General features: G+C 42.0%; 1 protein-coding gene across 1 annotated transcript in view; it reads right to left on the bottom strand.

Annotated features, from left to right (window-relative positions):
* The window catches only part of MAMDC4 (MAM domain containing 4), a 123,686-nt gene that overhangs the window by 71,578 nt on the left and 36,202 nt on the right, over window positions 1-15,906 (bottom strand). The window contains exons 10-11 of the mRNA XM_077477051.1: window positions 9,321-9,473; window positions 2,423-2,501 (exon numbers count right to left, since the gene is read on the bottom strand). Of these exons, the coding sequence (XP_077333177.1) occupies window positions 2,423-2,501; window positions 9,321-9,473 (232 nt within the window). The remainder of the gene's footprint in view (window positions 1-2,422; window positions 2,502-9,320; window positions 9,474-15,906) is intronic.

Genomic DNA, 15,906 nt, shown 5'->3' with positions numbered 1-15,906 from the left:
AGATTATATCCACATCTATAATGTGTATTTGGAATATGAATTAATAAAACATGTAATCTTTATTATTAATGAATGTGTCAGCATTGATCTGAAATTCATATGTTTTCTCTTATTTTACTGAAGTATGCTAAGATTAGAATGGCACAATAAAAGTGTACATATCGCTGAGATGTAGGAGCCATAATAATTGAAATACATTCAGACATTTTAAATGCTTCCTGGAGCCCACGGGCTGTTCTTATATGAAACAATATACTGTTGCTGTACACTGTGACAGGATTTGTTCTTTTAAAGGATAAAAGCATCACAAAACTTAAATCAATATGTAAACCCAACATTACATATTCCTGATTTGTGCCTGCGGTACCATGTACTTGTATGAGAAAGTATAATATTTTCTTTGTATTGCTTCCCTTGTATGAAATACCTGGTGTTCCTCTGCTTTCCTTTTTTTTTTTAAACTGATCACACTAGGCATAAGAGCACAGTGTAGTCAGTGTTGTGACTGTACTGAGAACGCAGCCTGCGCGCCTTCAATGATCAGACTTCTGCTCACCCCCTTCCACAGCCATTCACTAGGAAGTTCAGTGTGCTTAAGTTTGTCCCCCCCAGCTCCCTAAGCAGCCGAGAACAGAGAAAATGTGATCACTTATATAAAAGGGGGAAAAAAAAAGGTATTATTGTTTTTTTTTCATATCTATACACAAATGTTTTGCATTTCATTTTGGTTTTAAACTGAATGAGTTGTTTTGCAAGGTCAGGCTTTACATACTTTAAATGAGTGTTATTATTTTGCCAGCCTGGCCACCTGAATCATTATCTTCTTATCTTATGTCTGTTCTGCAACTCAGTATTAGTTTGAATCACTGCCAGGTCACCAGAGAATATGGAAGAAGCAGCTGCAAGGACCAGTCTTACATCCTGGAGGAAGCTTGTGGGAGGAGGGGATTGGGTAAACCATTCAGCTTTTTGCAGTCCCCTAGGCCTACTCCTGCATTTTACCCTTGCAGTGCAGGGGTAACCCCACTGCAAAGAAGCACAATATTTTCCCTGGAGTTCAGTTTTAAAGTTAGGATGACCACATTTCCAAATTGCCATTCAGGGACACATATTGTATTGTACGTATTGTATATTGTACTGTATTGTCCCGGAATAAAGGTGCCCAGGACCGAGATGGCAATTAATGGACAGTTCCGGGCAATCCGGGACACGTGAACACCCTATTTAAATTATATTTAAAGTGGTGTCCCTCTCAACAACAAAAACAAAAAAAAGAAAAGCCAGCAGATACACATACTGCAGCTGCTGGCTTTTAATAATAGGACACTTACCTGTCCTAGAGTCCAGCGATGTCTGCACCGCAGCTGATGTTCCCATCAGCTGTCGGGCACTGCCGCCGTCATTGCGGGTATGGGTACCCGGCAGTGTAGCCTTACGGTTTCACTCCGGAAACCCTACTGCGCATGCGCGAGGCCCTGTTCCTCTTTCCTACTGGCTCGGCAAAAGGAAGAGGAGGAGGGTGCCCCACGGTGATGTCACGGGCCGCGGCCCAGACTCCTGGAAGTAGGAACAGGATTCAAAGACAGGTATGCTTTTCCTCCTCCCCCAAAAGGTGGCAATTGTGGCACCAGAGGGGGAGAGGAGACAAATGAGTGGAAGTTCCACTTTTGTGTGGAACTCCACTTTAAAAGGTCAAAATGTTTTTCTTTTATTTTTTTGCAGGAGGGGTAAATCCGCTGACAGTTTTTTTTTTGTCATGTGTCTCATTAAGGAGATTTAATTTCCTGTCCTGAAGACGCCAACATTAAGTGAGAGGATATCTTTCCAATGTGAAGGAAATACCTGGATAGCTGTCACGTGAATAAAGCCGGCCATAGATGGTGTGTTTTCTTTCCTGCAACCACAGGTTGCAGGAAAGAAAATTGCTCAGTTTCCCCATCAACACAGGAAGCAATCCTGGCTGGGAGAACACACAGTGATTATTGCTAGTGGCTATAGTCTCTGACAATAATCGCATTAGAAATCCAACAGGCTGATTGTACCCAAGTTGTTCAATCGATCAACTTGGATACATACAACCTGCCCATACATGGTTCAGCAGGGACCAGCCAAGATTCAAACTGTCTATGGCCGGCTTTAGTGTCTTTTTTGTAATGTTTACCCTCTATTCCTGTTGTAGTGACAACCCAAAATTTTGGATCAGTTTTTTTTCCCCAATGACACTGAAGATCATAAACAATTAGAGAAAGTTGATTTTCATAACTGGGACACACACAGCAATAAAAAACAGTGGTTCTATCCTCTCATTACAAAAAAAAGTTATATCCTTAGTTAAACTAAATGAGTATTCATCGTGTAGAAGCAGAATGCTTTCTCAGTAACTCCGCTGCCATGGCTAGGGCCCCTGTGATCTTTCACTCACCTTTGCATCCAGAAGACAGTATAAGATCATCAAGAGCCACAGTACCTTCCTTTCCTCCAGCAACACCTTCAATTGTAATCTGAGAAAGAGATAAGAGAGGTCAAAAAGGAGAGCTAAAATTTATTATTCAATACGGGAATTTAAAAAAAAAAAAAACCTGGACAATGTGAAAAGGTGCAGAGAGCTGAATGTACATGCGCAGACAGGTGACGGGTGTATTTACAAATTAAAATGGAAGTCATCAAGATTGACAGAGTTGGCAGACTCTCCCTATGCTAATTCTATTCAAAAGACAAACTGTAATGAGAAAAACATTTTAATTGGTCAATTGGTTTACTGTCATAAGCAACTGGGGTTGTAAACACTACAGCTGGTCAATGTTCAGTCTGTGTATACTGCTCTCTTTTCTTTCAGACACCGGTCCCCCCCATCAGAATATATTCGTTCAAGGGGAGAGGTTGCTGCATTAATATCGCTTGGGTTGATGCAACGATCTGTCTTTTTTTTTTCTTGTAAAATTGTGTATCCAACTCCAATAGAAGGGGAAAGAAACTGTATATCTAGAAAGGATTTTTGATTGATAGAAAGTTTTTGGAAGGAAGGGTATGGAATATAGTATACATAATTGCATGCATGGAAGCCACCTAGGTGCATAATAAACATTGCCAATATATGCTGGATGAGTGGAGTGTCCATATGCTTTCACATACACTATATTACCATAAGTATTGGGACGCCTGCCTTTACACACACATGAACTTTAATGGCATCCCATTTTTAGTCCATAGGGTTCAATATTGACTTGGTCGGATGCCCTGGAATCTTTTCAGATTTTCGGATGAATATAAGACTTTTTTGTGAGACCCTTCTCCTGAGCTGAGTAGAGGGCCCGGATCGCCGGATGTACTGGAGTCCCTCTTCTCTGCTTTACTCCTCCTTAACTGCTTTAGTCTGCCTCTCCCTTCCCGCTTACCCTTCTGATATCTTCCCTCCTGACCCCCTTACTGCCCTTACCCCACAGAAGTTAAAAACTCTTGTGATTGCCGGAGTTCTCTCCCATTGGCTCCTCACTTTCCTTACCGAAAATTGGAAGTTGTTAGTGATGTGCTGACTAGTCCCTGCCCCCCCCCCCCCCGATGGAAAATGCCCACTCTGGAGGCTGCCACTCATGGACAGCCCGAGATGGGAGCGCATTAGAGGTTTCTCTTGCAATACAGGCTTAGCTACCGGGAAGGGCAGTAAGGAGGCTCGGAGTCAACAACTTATGGCCTTAAAAGACTGTAACACTAATGCTATGTATTTATGTACTCAAAATGTATAATGTGCATTATGTACTGTTCGGTACCAAGGAAAGCTGATAACCATGTTTTTCTTCAGCTTATTGTTGTATATCCTGCAATCCTTAAATAAAGAATAAAAAATATATATATATATCTATCTATATATATATATATATATATATATATATATATATATATATATATATATATATATAGATATATATATACTTGGCCCACCTTTTGCAGCTCTAACAGCTTCAACTCTTCTGGGAAGGCTTCCACAAGGTTTAGGAGTGTGTCTATGGGAATGTTTGACCATTCTGCCAGAAGCGCATTTGTAAGGTCAGGCAAAGGGTGGGCCAGCTCAATATTGAATCCTATGGACTAAGACTGGGATGTACCGTATATACTCGAGTATAAGCCGAGATTTTCAGCCTCTTTTTTGAGGCTGAAAGTGCCCCCCTCGGCTTATACTCGAGTCATCGCTGTCTGCCCGCTCGATCAGCGTGTCGAGCAGACAGACAGCGGCCATTCTATGATTCAAAAGCCGCGCCTCCGGCTCCGCCTTCGCCTGTGATAGGCGGAACACTGAATTTCCCAGCAGCCTGTGTTCCGCCTATCACGGGCCTCGTCTCATCCTCGTACTACGGACGAGGATGATACGACGTCCGTGATAGGCGGAACACAGGCTGCTGGGAAATTCAGTGTTCCGCCTATCACAGGCGAAGGAGGAGGCGCGGCTTTTGAATTTTACAATGGCCGCCGACGAAGAGGGCACGGGACGGAGGCAAGGCAAGGCACGGCACGGCACGGGACGGGACGGGACGGGACGGGACGAAGGCAAGGCAAGGCACGACACGGGACGGAGGCTCGGGACAAAGGCTCGGGACACAGGTAGGCTGGACACACACACACACACACACACACACACACACACACACACACGGATGGAGACACACACACACGGATGGATGGATGGATGGAGACACACACACACAGGGATGGATGGATGGATGGAGACACACACACACAGGGATGGATGGATGGATGGATGGATGGAGACACACACACACAGGGATGGATGGATGGATGGATGGATGGAGACACACACACACAGGGATGGATGGATGGATGGACACACACACACACAGGGATGGATGGACGGACACACAGGGATGGACGGACACACAGGGATGGACGGACACACAGGGATGGACGGACACACAGGGATGGACGGACACACACACAGGGATGGACAGGCATGTCTCACCCTCGGCTTATACACGAGTCAATAAGTTTGCCAGTTTTTTTGGGGGTAAATTGGGGGCCTCGGCTTATATTCGGGTCGGCCTATACTCGAGTATATACGGTAAGTAAAGTTCATGTGTGTGTAAAGGCAGGTGTCCCAATACTTTTGGTAATTAGGTGTATATAACAGGAGAAATGGGTATTCTGGAGGCTTCTGACTATTGTATATTTTGCAAGTACTTTGTTAGACTTTGTCATCTGTTCTGGGATGCAGTAAATGCTAATCTCTGGAAAAGAACCAATTTGCTGCAGGAAATTTGTTTGGATTGAAGGAGTTTGTATTCTATACCTGTCGGCGCACTCCCTTTTCCACAACAATACCAATAATTACACAAAAAGTGATTGTAAAGAACAAACATGTCATACTTACCCGCTCCATGCAATGATTTTGCACAGAGTGGTCCCGGTCGTCCTCTTTTGGAGTCCCCCGCCAGCTCTTCTAGCTCCTTCCCCGTTCTGAGCGCCTATATAGCAAATTGCTTGCTATGGGGGCACTTGATTCTAAGTTGGTGTGTCTATTTACACGCACAGCTCAGCTTGGCCCCACACCTTGCTTCTTGTTCACAGGCTGTGATTAACAGCAGCAGGAGCCAATGGTTCCCACAGGTGCCTCCATGTCTAGTGAAGAGGGGAGAGAGCCACTGCTCTTGGGCACAGCTCTGGATCAAGATCAGGCTCAGATAAATATAAGGGGGGAAGAGCTGAACACAGAAGATTTTTTTTACCGAAAATGCCTCAAGGTAAAGAACCTTCTGCCTTTAGAACCACTTTAATATTTACAACACATATTTACTTGAGCAAAGAAAAGATTAAAGGAAAACTCCCATGCTCACCATACATCAACCAATCTAACAAGCAGTGGCACCAAAAAGTTTTAACCAACCTTGTAAGATTGTGTAATAATAAATTGTACAGTGCTAAGAAAAGATTATATTTATTAGTCCTGATGATAATACTAAAGAATGAAAGCACATACAGCTATAAATTTCCTTAAAAGAGACACTGAATATTACCAGATAGTACAAATTCTTCTCGGGTATATGGTCTCAGAAGATGGAAGACAGAAACTAGTAAATCAGGCGGTATGTAAGGCCTTCTCAAGAATGGCAGGGGGGTCTCTCAAAGTCAAGCCCAGAGGGCCTTAAGAGAAGTAAAGAGGAATCATTACACAAATCTGCTTATTACCATCTTCTACTGACACATACGTATTCTTATATTGTTGCTCACACTCTCAGCTCTCAAAACCACAAAGGTAACCTCAGGATACACTATTAGCCAGAGCTTTATTAGCAGTATTCCATCGTCTGATGAGGGTAGGTGAGGGTGTTAGAGACTAGTTCCCAGTTACTGTAGATATTAACCAGCCTTTACCCATTGGTCTCAGTATAGCTCAAAAAGTCTATTACCTCACCACCCTCTCTAGGGGCATCCAGTTTGCCATTCTTTGGTGGCAATCTGACACTGAAATTCTGATCCACTTCCATTCTTAAATTCCACTCACTTCAAACCCAGTCTGCACAGATACTTTTTTATCTGGACGTATAATTGAGGAGATAAACCACTGGCACATTGTCTAGGGCAGTGATGGCGAACCTTGGCACCCCATATGTTTTGGAACTACATTTCCCATAATGCTCATGCGCTGTGCAGTATAGTGGAGCATCATGGGAAATGTAGTTCCAAAACATCTGGAGTGCCAAGGTTCGCCATCACTGGTCTAGGGTTATCAGTGGTGTACCCCAAGGTTCAGTGCTGGGACCCTTACTTTTTAATATCTTTATAAATGGTATTGGGTCTGGGATTAAAAGTAACATTTCTGTCTTTGCAGATGACACTAAGCTATGCAGTGGAATAACATCCTTACAAGATGTCTCCAATCTACAAGCCAACCTCAATGCTCTGTCTAATTGGGTGACTATGTGGCAGATGAGTTTTAATGTTGAAAAATGTAAAGTTATACACTTGGGGGCTAAGAATGTACATGCATCATACATACTAGGGGGAGTACAACTGGGGGAATAAATGGTGGAGAAGGATCTGGGGGTTTTGGTATATCATAAGCTCAATAATAGCATGCAATGTTAAGCTGCGGTTTGCAAAGCGAGCAAAGTCCTTCTTGTATTGAGAGAGGTATAGGACTCCAGAGAGAGATATCATTTTGCCCCTGTATAAATCATTAGTAAGACCTCATCTGGAATATGCAGTTCAGTTTTGGGCACCAGTTCTCAAAAAGGATATCGGAGAACTGGAGAAAGTACAGAGAAGGGCAATCAAACTGATAAGAGGCATGGAGGAACTCAGCTATGAGGAAAGATTAGAGGAACTGAATTTATTCACTCTTGAGAAGAGGAGATTAAGGGGAGATATGATCATGACGTATAAATATATAAGGGGTCCATAAAGTGAACATGGTGTTGAGTTATTCATTTTATGGTCAACACTGAGAACAAGGGGGCACTCTTTACATCTAGAGGAAAAGAGATTTCATCTCCAAATACGGAAAGGTTTCTTCACAGTAAGAGCTGTGAAAATGTGGAATAGACTCCCTCCAGAGATGGCTCTGGCCAGCTCAGTAGATTGCTTTAAGAAAGGCCTGGATTCTTTCCTAAATATATATAATATAACTGGGTAGGAAGGATTTTTTTCCCCTGCTGTAGCAAACTGGATCCTGCTTTCTGGGGTTTTTCTCGCCTTCCTCTGGATCAATTGTGGGTATAGGATTGGGTTATGGGATTGTATATTTTTTTTTTTTTTTTTTTTTTTTTTTGGTTGAACTAGATGAACTCTTGTCTTTTTTCAACCTGACTAACTGTGTAACTATGGTTGGAAACAACTTGAAACTTGATGAATCAGGCAAAGTCTTGAAAAGTAACACATTGCCGGCCAATGTCTTTCACAACATAATACTGAACATGCAACCATCCTATACAGATCTGAGTGTAGTTATTCTACAGTGACTGCTTTGCAAAGATAGGTTCAGACAGCTAGGAAAATAGAGTTCCTCCTTAAATTACCCAAAGAGACATTGAAAGATGACATGAATATGTAAATTACTTTACTACGCAGCAAAGCATCCTGAAAGTGGAGTTTGAGAAAGCCACCATATGAAGCCAATCAGCAGGTCCCAAAGAAAGAAGCCACCCTTACAGTACAACATCAGCATGCATATTTGTCAGATGACTAATAGAAAATCTAGTGGGGGAACAACCACCATAACCACCAATCAGGACTGGTTTTCCCAACTGAATTAACACTAGCGCTGAATAAACTAAAATATTACCCATCAGCTATTTTCTCTCTAAGGTAAGGCTGATTGACTTAAGTACCCCACCCCCTCCAAGACTAATTCTAAATGCCATCTCTGAGTTTTAAAGCAACCAACCAATACTCTCAATGAGATCCTGCAAGAAGTGACCCAAACTACTTTGGATTCTTTGGATACAAGAGGAAACATAATTTAACCAATATATAGTTTGCTACAGTTGTGGCACTGCATAATCTTTCATGATCATCATGGATCCTCATTACAATTTTAGCAATGTTGATATGACCACCACCTGTTGCAAATTTCACAATCAGTTGCTGGATATTTGCAACAATTGGGCACACAGGAGAAGCAGTGGTAGCATTAGGAACTCCCCCTGCAGCTACATGCCTTGATGTAATGAGCCAATGACTAGAAATGCAAGGGGGGGGGGGGGCTTCTTTACTGACCCCTGAATTATATTTCCCCATTATTATTCCCCTTCTCTATTGACCACCAACATAACAGACCATTCGCCACTGACCAAAGAAAATGGGTTCCTTTCATCTGACCCCTTACGTAAAGGGTTCCTCCTTCACTGGCAACCAATGTAAGGAGGTTCTTCACTGACCACCGATACAAGGGGGCCCTTCTGCACTGATTACCAATGTAGGGATACCCTTCTGCACTGACTACCAATGTAGGGATGCCCTCCTGCACTGACTACCAATGTAAGCAAGCCCTTATGCACTGACCACCACCAATGTAAAGGGGTCCTTCTTCACTGATCACCAATGTAAGGGGGTCCTTCTTCACTGAACGCAAATGTAAGTGGGTCCTTCTTCACTGACCACAAATGTAAGTGGGTCCATCTCCGCTGACCACCAATGTAAGTGAGCCCTTTTCCATTGACCATTAATGTGTCTATCTGCACAACAGGAATCAATTTATGTGCAGTAGGAAGATAAGCAATAGTTGCCATTATAGTGCCCCTTCTGGTCAGTGTCTGGAGCAGGCTCTGCCATAACGTTTTCCGCCACTGTATTGATACTAAATATAAGGTTACCTGGAAACTCTGGGGGTAATTCCGTAAGATGATCTTCTCTCTGAGCCATACAGGTCCCCTGTGTCCCTTTCTCTGTAACAGAACGTTATTATCGGAGTCTCTGATCACCAGTGAACTGGAACTGGAACCATCCAAGAGGTAATAAAACACAAACTGTAGACAGAAACATAAAACTTATTTAAAAAAACAGACAAAAGAAGACATAGTTTAAAAAAAAAAAAGTATTTAATTTTCCTGCACAGTTGGGTGGCTGCCTAAAGTGAATATAAACTCAATTAAAAAAAATATCTTTGGATGTGGTAGCTGCATAGGTTTTCTTCTTTCAGACTTTACAGCAAACAGATATACCGTATATGTTGATTTGCTAGAAAGACTATGCACTAGACCAAACAGTGGTATCTGCTCTCTCCAGTTATCTTCTGTGAACTATCGATTACCACCCCCACTATGTTATGGAGATACAGATAAGAGAGGTGTACTTTCAAAAGCTGACAATAGTGCTTCTCTAGATACAGTACAATGAGTATTGTCACCTTAGCACAGGAAGTATGTTACTGGTAGGATCGCCAGGTGAAAGTAAAAAACAGGATTTTTAAAACGGCTTACCTGTAAAATCCTTTTCTTTGATGTACATCAGGGAACACAGAGCCATAGTAGTTACTGTGTATGTGATAGGTGATGGACACTGGCACGCCCTAAGGCAAGAAGTGCATTCCCTATATAACCTCTCCCACTACTAGGAGTCCTCAGTTTTGTAGCCAAGCAATACAAGTGTATACCAAGAAGGGAGGAACCTCTGTGTCCCCTGAAGTACATCAAAGAAAAGGACTTTACAGGTAAGCAGTTTTAAAAATCCTGTTTTCTTTTCTTACATCAGGGGACACAGAGCCATAGTAGTTACTATGTGGGATGTCCCATAGCAATGGCAACTGAAGGGAGGGAGATACAAAAAAAAAAAAAAAAACAGAAAGCCAGGAGGACTCATACTGCAGCCTGCAGTATACTGTGCCCAAAGGCAATATCTTCATGACCTTTAATATTGATTTGATAAAATCTGATAAACGTATGAACCGAAGACCAAGTCGCGGCCTTACAGATCTGAGCCATAAAGGCCTGATGATGCACCACCCAAGAGGCACTAACGGCCCAGGATGAGTGTGTTCTAACATAAGAAAGAGGGGAGAATTTTCTTCTTTAAGCTGAAGCTTGAACAGTCACTTGACAAATCCATTAGGAAAATAGTGCATTTTGACGCTGCCTGTCCACATTTTGGACTTTCTGGCAGTACAAACAGAAACATCTGAGCGGTCGCCTTAAAGTAGACTCTGATCGTTCTTACTACATAAAGGGAATGTAGTGCCTTCTCTTCCCTAGAATGAGGCTTTGGGAAAAAGAAGGAAGAATAATATCTTGGTTTAAATTAAAAAAACCTGTTACCACTTTCGGTAGGAATTCAGGATGAGGACATAAAACCACCTCATCGTTATGCATGATCAAATATGGCTCTTTACAAGACAGAGTCACTAGTTCCGATATTCTTCTAGCAGAAGAAATAGCAACCAGAAAGATTATCTTTCTTGTCAAAAAGAACCAAGGGAATTTCTTGTAAAGGCTCAAACGGCTGATTTAGCAAAGTCAATAAGACCAATTTTAAATCCCAAGAATTTTAGAGGTGCCTTGATAGGGGGATTACTCAGTGTTACCCCCTGAATAAGCTATGCACCAAGAGTGGGAAGCAAGAGGCCATTAAAAAAAATAAAATAAAAAAAAAAACACTGACAAGGCCAGCTTCATCCCATATGCAGGAAATCAGGGATCCTGCCTATGACATACTTCCTGGGGTGCCAACCCCTGGATCCACATCAAGAAACATATGCCTTCCAGACTCTATAGTAAAATGATTCTGGAAGCCGGCTTCCTGGCATTAATCAAAGTAGACCCTACCGAAGGAGATCACCCACGATCTTTATAAAGTGGGATTCAACAGTGAAACCTGTTACAATTTTTTCCTGTAAGGTAGGACGAAATACCGTACCTTGTGCGAGGTCTGGCTATAATGGCAGAGTCCCAGGGACTTCTACTGCCACCTTTATGATCTCGGTAAATCAAGATCTTCTGGGGCACCAGAATCACCTCCTTCCATTCCTGCTTAATCCCACGGAGAAGGTGAGGAAGTATCAGAACTGGAGGAAATGCATAGATCAGTGAAAACCCTTGTTCCCGACACAAAGTTGTCGACTTTGTTGTTGAATTTGGACGCGAATAGGCCCATTTCTGAGATATCGCTAGGAAGATGTCACGGTGAAGAGATCATTCTGCCGGAAATTCCATTACCATTCCAGCCAAACCAGAGATTATCTTTAGAGGGGTCCCCTCCCTGAGACATAGGATAGCCCCTAACGTAATAGACCCTCCCACTAAGAATGTTTCCTTTTTTTGCAACATATAACAGGGTACCATCAATGTCGACGGTGTCAGATCTGTACATTGAACAAAAGTAAAAAGAGAAAAACTGAGACTTTCGTCTCTACTAGCACTCAGAGGGAGCATAAAATCGATACTTTCATAACGTGTAGCTCTAAGGGCGTTGTATATCTTTTACAATGCCCTTGTGGGCTTCAATACATAGGGAGAACCAAGCGAGCCATGCAAGTCCGCTTAGGAGAGCACGTCACAAACATTAAGAATGGGTATAAATTCCACTCGGTATCCAAACACTATGACTTATATCATGGTCGTAATCCAGCAAACACTTTGTTTCTAGGTATTGACAAGTTTAGTGCGCACTGGAGGGGTAGTTCCCTGGTGCGTGACTTGTCTAGACTAGAAATGACATGGATACATAAAACACGATGTTATACACCTTATGGTCTTAATGTGGATGGTGACGTGAACGCTTTTATAGATAACGGCTAGATCCTTCTAATGTGAACCACTTCCGAATTCCTGGGTTGGGTCCTTAGTCTCAGTCTTGACTTGATTGGGGAAGAGGGTTTGTCAGTTCTTTCTGATAATCGCTACGGGCGTTTATTTTGAATCACATAAAGACCCTGCGAGATTATATCCATCTAACCGAAATCATCCCCCGTGAGGAGATGGGATGGGTATATTTCGTTTGGTACTGACTAGTAGGTTTTGGTAGGGTTAGCCACCGTTAACACCATTTGAGGCCACCCAAGGAAGGTGCTTTACCTTTTGGGGTGGGTGATGGGGTGTGCCTGAATAACCTTTTTTACTAGTATACGGGGATTGTATTGAACCCCTGATATACTTTAAGGGTTAATTATAGATTGGGGGTATTGTTTGTGGCTTGATACAGCATGGATTCATGAAAGACAGGAGTTGTCAGACAAACCTGATTTCTTTTTATGAGGTGTTAATTAAAACTTGGACAGAGGGGTGGCGGTGGACGTGATATATTTGGATTTTGCAAAAGCATTCGATACTGTTCCGCACACACGGCTCATGTGTAAGGTAAAGTCTACAGGTTTGGAAACATCAGTTTGTAGATGGATAGAAAACTGGCTAAAAGACAGAATTCAGAGAGTAGTGGTTAATGATTCTTACTCTGAATGGTCTAAGGTTATGAGTGGTGTACCCCAAGGTTCAGTGCTGGGACCCTTACTTTTTAATATCTTTATAAATGATATTGGGTCTGGGATCAAGAGTAACATTTCCGTCTTTGCAGACGACACCAAGCTATGTGGTGCAATAACGTCCTTACAGGATGTCACCAATTTACAAGCAGACCTCAATGCTCTGTCTAATTGGGCGACTATGTGGCAGATGAGGTTTAATGTTGAGAAATGTAAGGTTATGCACTTGGGGGCTAAGAATATGCATGCATCATACACGCTAGGGGGAGTACAACTGGGGGAATCCATAGTGGAGAAGGATCTGGGGGTTTTGGTAGATCATAAGCTCAATAATAGCATGCAATGCCAAGCTGCGGTTTCCAAAGCGAGCAAAGTCCTTTCTTGTATTAAGAGAGGTATGTACTCCAGAGAGAGAGATATCATTTTGCCCCTGTTCAAATCATTAGTAAGACCTCATCTGGAATATGCCGTTCAGTTTTGGGCACCAGTTCTCAAAAAGGATATCGGGGAACTGGAGAAAGTGCAGAGAAGGGCAACCAAACTGATAAGAGGCATGGAGCAACTCAGCTATGAGGAAAGATTAGAGGAACTGAATTTATTCACTCTTGATAAGAGGAGATTAAGGGGGGATTTGATCAACATGTACAAATATATAAGGGGTCCATATAGGGAACTTGGTGTCGAGTTATTCACTTTAAAGTCAACAAAGAGGACAAGGGGGCACTCTTTACGTCTAGAGGAGAGGAGATTTCATCTCCAAATACGGAAAGGTTTCTTCACAGTAAGAGCTGTGAAAATGTGGAATAGACTCCCTGCAGAGGTGGTTATGGCCAGCTCAGTGGATTGCTTTAAGAAAGGCCTGGATTATTTCCTAAGTGTACGTAATATAACTGGGTACTAAAATTTATAGGTAAAGTTGATCCGGGGAAAATCCGATTGCCTCTCGGGGGATCAGGAAGGAATTTTTCCCCCTGCTTTAGCAAATTGGATCATGCTCTGCTGGGGTTTTTTGCCTTCCTCTGGATCAACTGTGGGTATAGAATTGGATATATGGGCTGGTATATGTATGTGTGTATATATATATATATATATATATATGTATGTATATATGTATGTATGTGTGTATATGTGTATATATATATATATATGTATAGTATATTTTATTTTATTTATTTTTATTTTATTTTTTTTGGTTGAACTGGATGGACTTGTGTCTTTTTTCAACCTGACTAACTATGTAACTGACTAACTATGTAAGTATGAGCTAGTATCAATATTTTATTATTTTGGGGTATGGTTTGTGATTTTGTGACACCATTTAATCCAACCATTATTCCTTGGTTGTTTCTTTAGACTTTAATTTTTTATTCCAAATTTATCTTAGCTGGTTGGCGACCCATGGTAAAACATGGGATAGTGATCCCCTTTGTGGGACTGGGTCAACTAAGCTCCCCTTGGGGGTGTTTTGACGTATTTGGCATATATCTTAGCATATATAATTTTTCCAATTCTCCTTTGTATATAAGGCTGATCGGAATAATGTTTTTTATATGAGAATGTTCCTTCTCTTCGTATATATGTATAGTTTTACGAACTTTTATATTAATGAAACGATCTGATGATCTGTTAGGCATATGTCCCTTGTCCATGAAGGAGAGCAGGGTCGGGGAGTGAGTGTGGGTCCCTTCGTGTTTTGGTTGCATATATTGGAACTGTGCGATCAGACATGGAGGGACGCCTCTATCCGATCGTGTGCTCCCGATTGGATAATTAAGGGACATAGTTGAATTAGTTGAGGTAGACCCATTTGGGAAACGGTTCGTTTCTGATTCCCTAGAGTGGCTTTACTATTCAATAGTTAGGGCGAACGATCAATCTTGCCCTATTTTAAAATGGCGGATTAGGAGCTGTAGCCAGGAGCTCGGAAGTGGGCGGTTACGTTCTTTGCCAGTGAGTATTTATGGCGGTGGATCAGCACGCCGCCCGTACCCCAGGAAGAAGTCATTTTTGACGAAACGACGTAGGGTGAGCGGCGTGCTGACGTCACCGCCATTCCCCGTTGACCAGGAAGGGCGGACAGTGTAAATAGGAGAGAGCCGGCCGGCTCATGATTATACACACGCTTGTACTCAGCTGGAAATCTGTGAGTTTGTTATTCTTTTATTACGTTCGGATTAAAATTTTATACGGAATTATGCTATGGGAGCCTCTCTCTTTTTTCTTAAAAATAATTATGGTGGAATGTGAGACGCTCTAAGAAGGAGTTATAGGAGTTGGAGACGCCAGCAGAACCTATTGGAGAGACCAGGAGCGATCGTTTTGTTTTCAAGCTTGTATGATCTCCCTAAAAAGAGATCTTGTCAGCTGGTAAGCCTTACTGAATTTGGTGGTGGATAAAACTCTCTCTCTGGACGCACCTGCTATACATCTGAAGGGTGTTTTAAAGAGTCACTTTATTTCTTTGCGTTTCTCTTCCCCTTGGACTTTTTATGCGTTTTAATTTTGAGTATTTTTTTGCACATTTTTTGGTTATATACACTGTTTAGTATTTGATATTAGAATTCAATATGTCACAATATCATATTTAGGAAGATCTACCTGATCTCCAGCCTCCTGCACCTCAATAAGAGGGTCCTGAGGACTAGATGGGATTCTGTTATGTTTAGTCCCACTTAGGAGAGACATCATAGCATTAATCTTCTTTCCAAATTACAAATGGTAGAAGAAAATACCTTTGTATGATATATACAGGGACTGAAGTATTTTATGCAACAATAGTTTCCCCTGGCGGCTCAATCTGACTAGCTGCATCCCTCTCAGAGGAGGATGACATTCTTTTGGAAATGGATTCAGTTTATAGTGAAAACCATTGACCCCTTTAGAGAAGTTCCTGGTCCCATTACCATTCATAGCCTGAAGCATAAAACAGAGGCACTACCAGAAAAAGAATGTACATTGCTAGGCTATAGTTCAGCGCCATTAGCTGCTAT

The sequence above is a fragment of the Lithobates pipiens genome, unplaced genomic scaffold, assembly GCF_037356315.1.
Source record: "Lithobates pipiens isolate NorthernLeopardFrog02 unplaced genomic scaffold, aLitPip1_a1.2 Scaffold_1, whole genome shotgun sequence".
Taxonomy (NCBI): Eukaryota; Metazoa; Chordata; class Amphibia; order Anura; family Ranidae; genus Lithobates; species Lithobates pipiens.
Note: the sequence above shows the minus strand (reverse complement) of the source record. Positions and strands in the feature narration are given on the sequence as shown.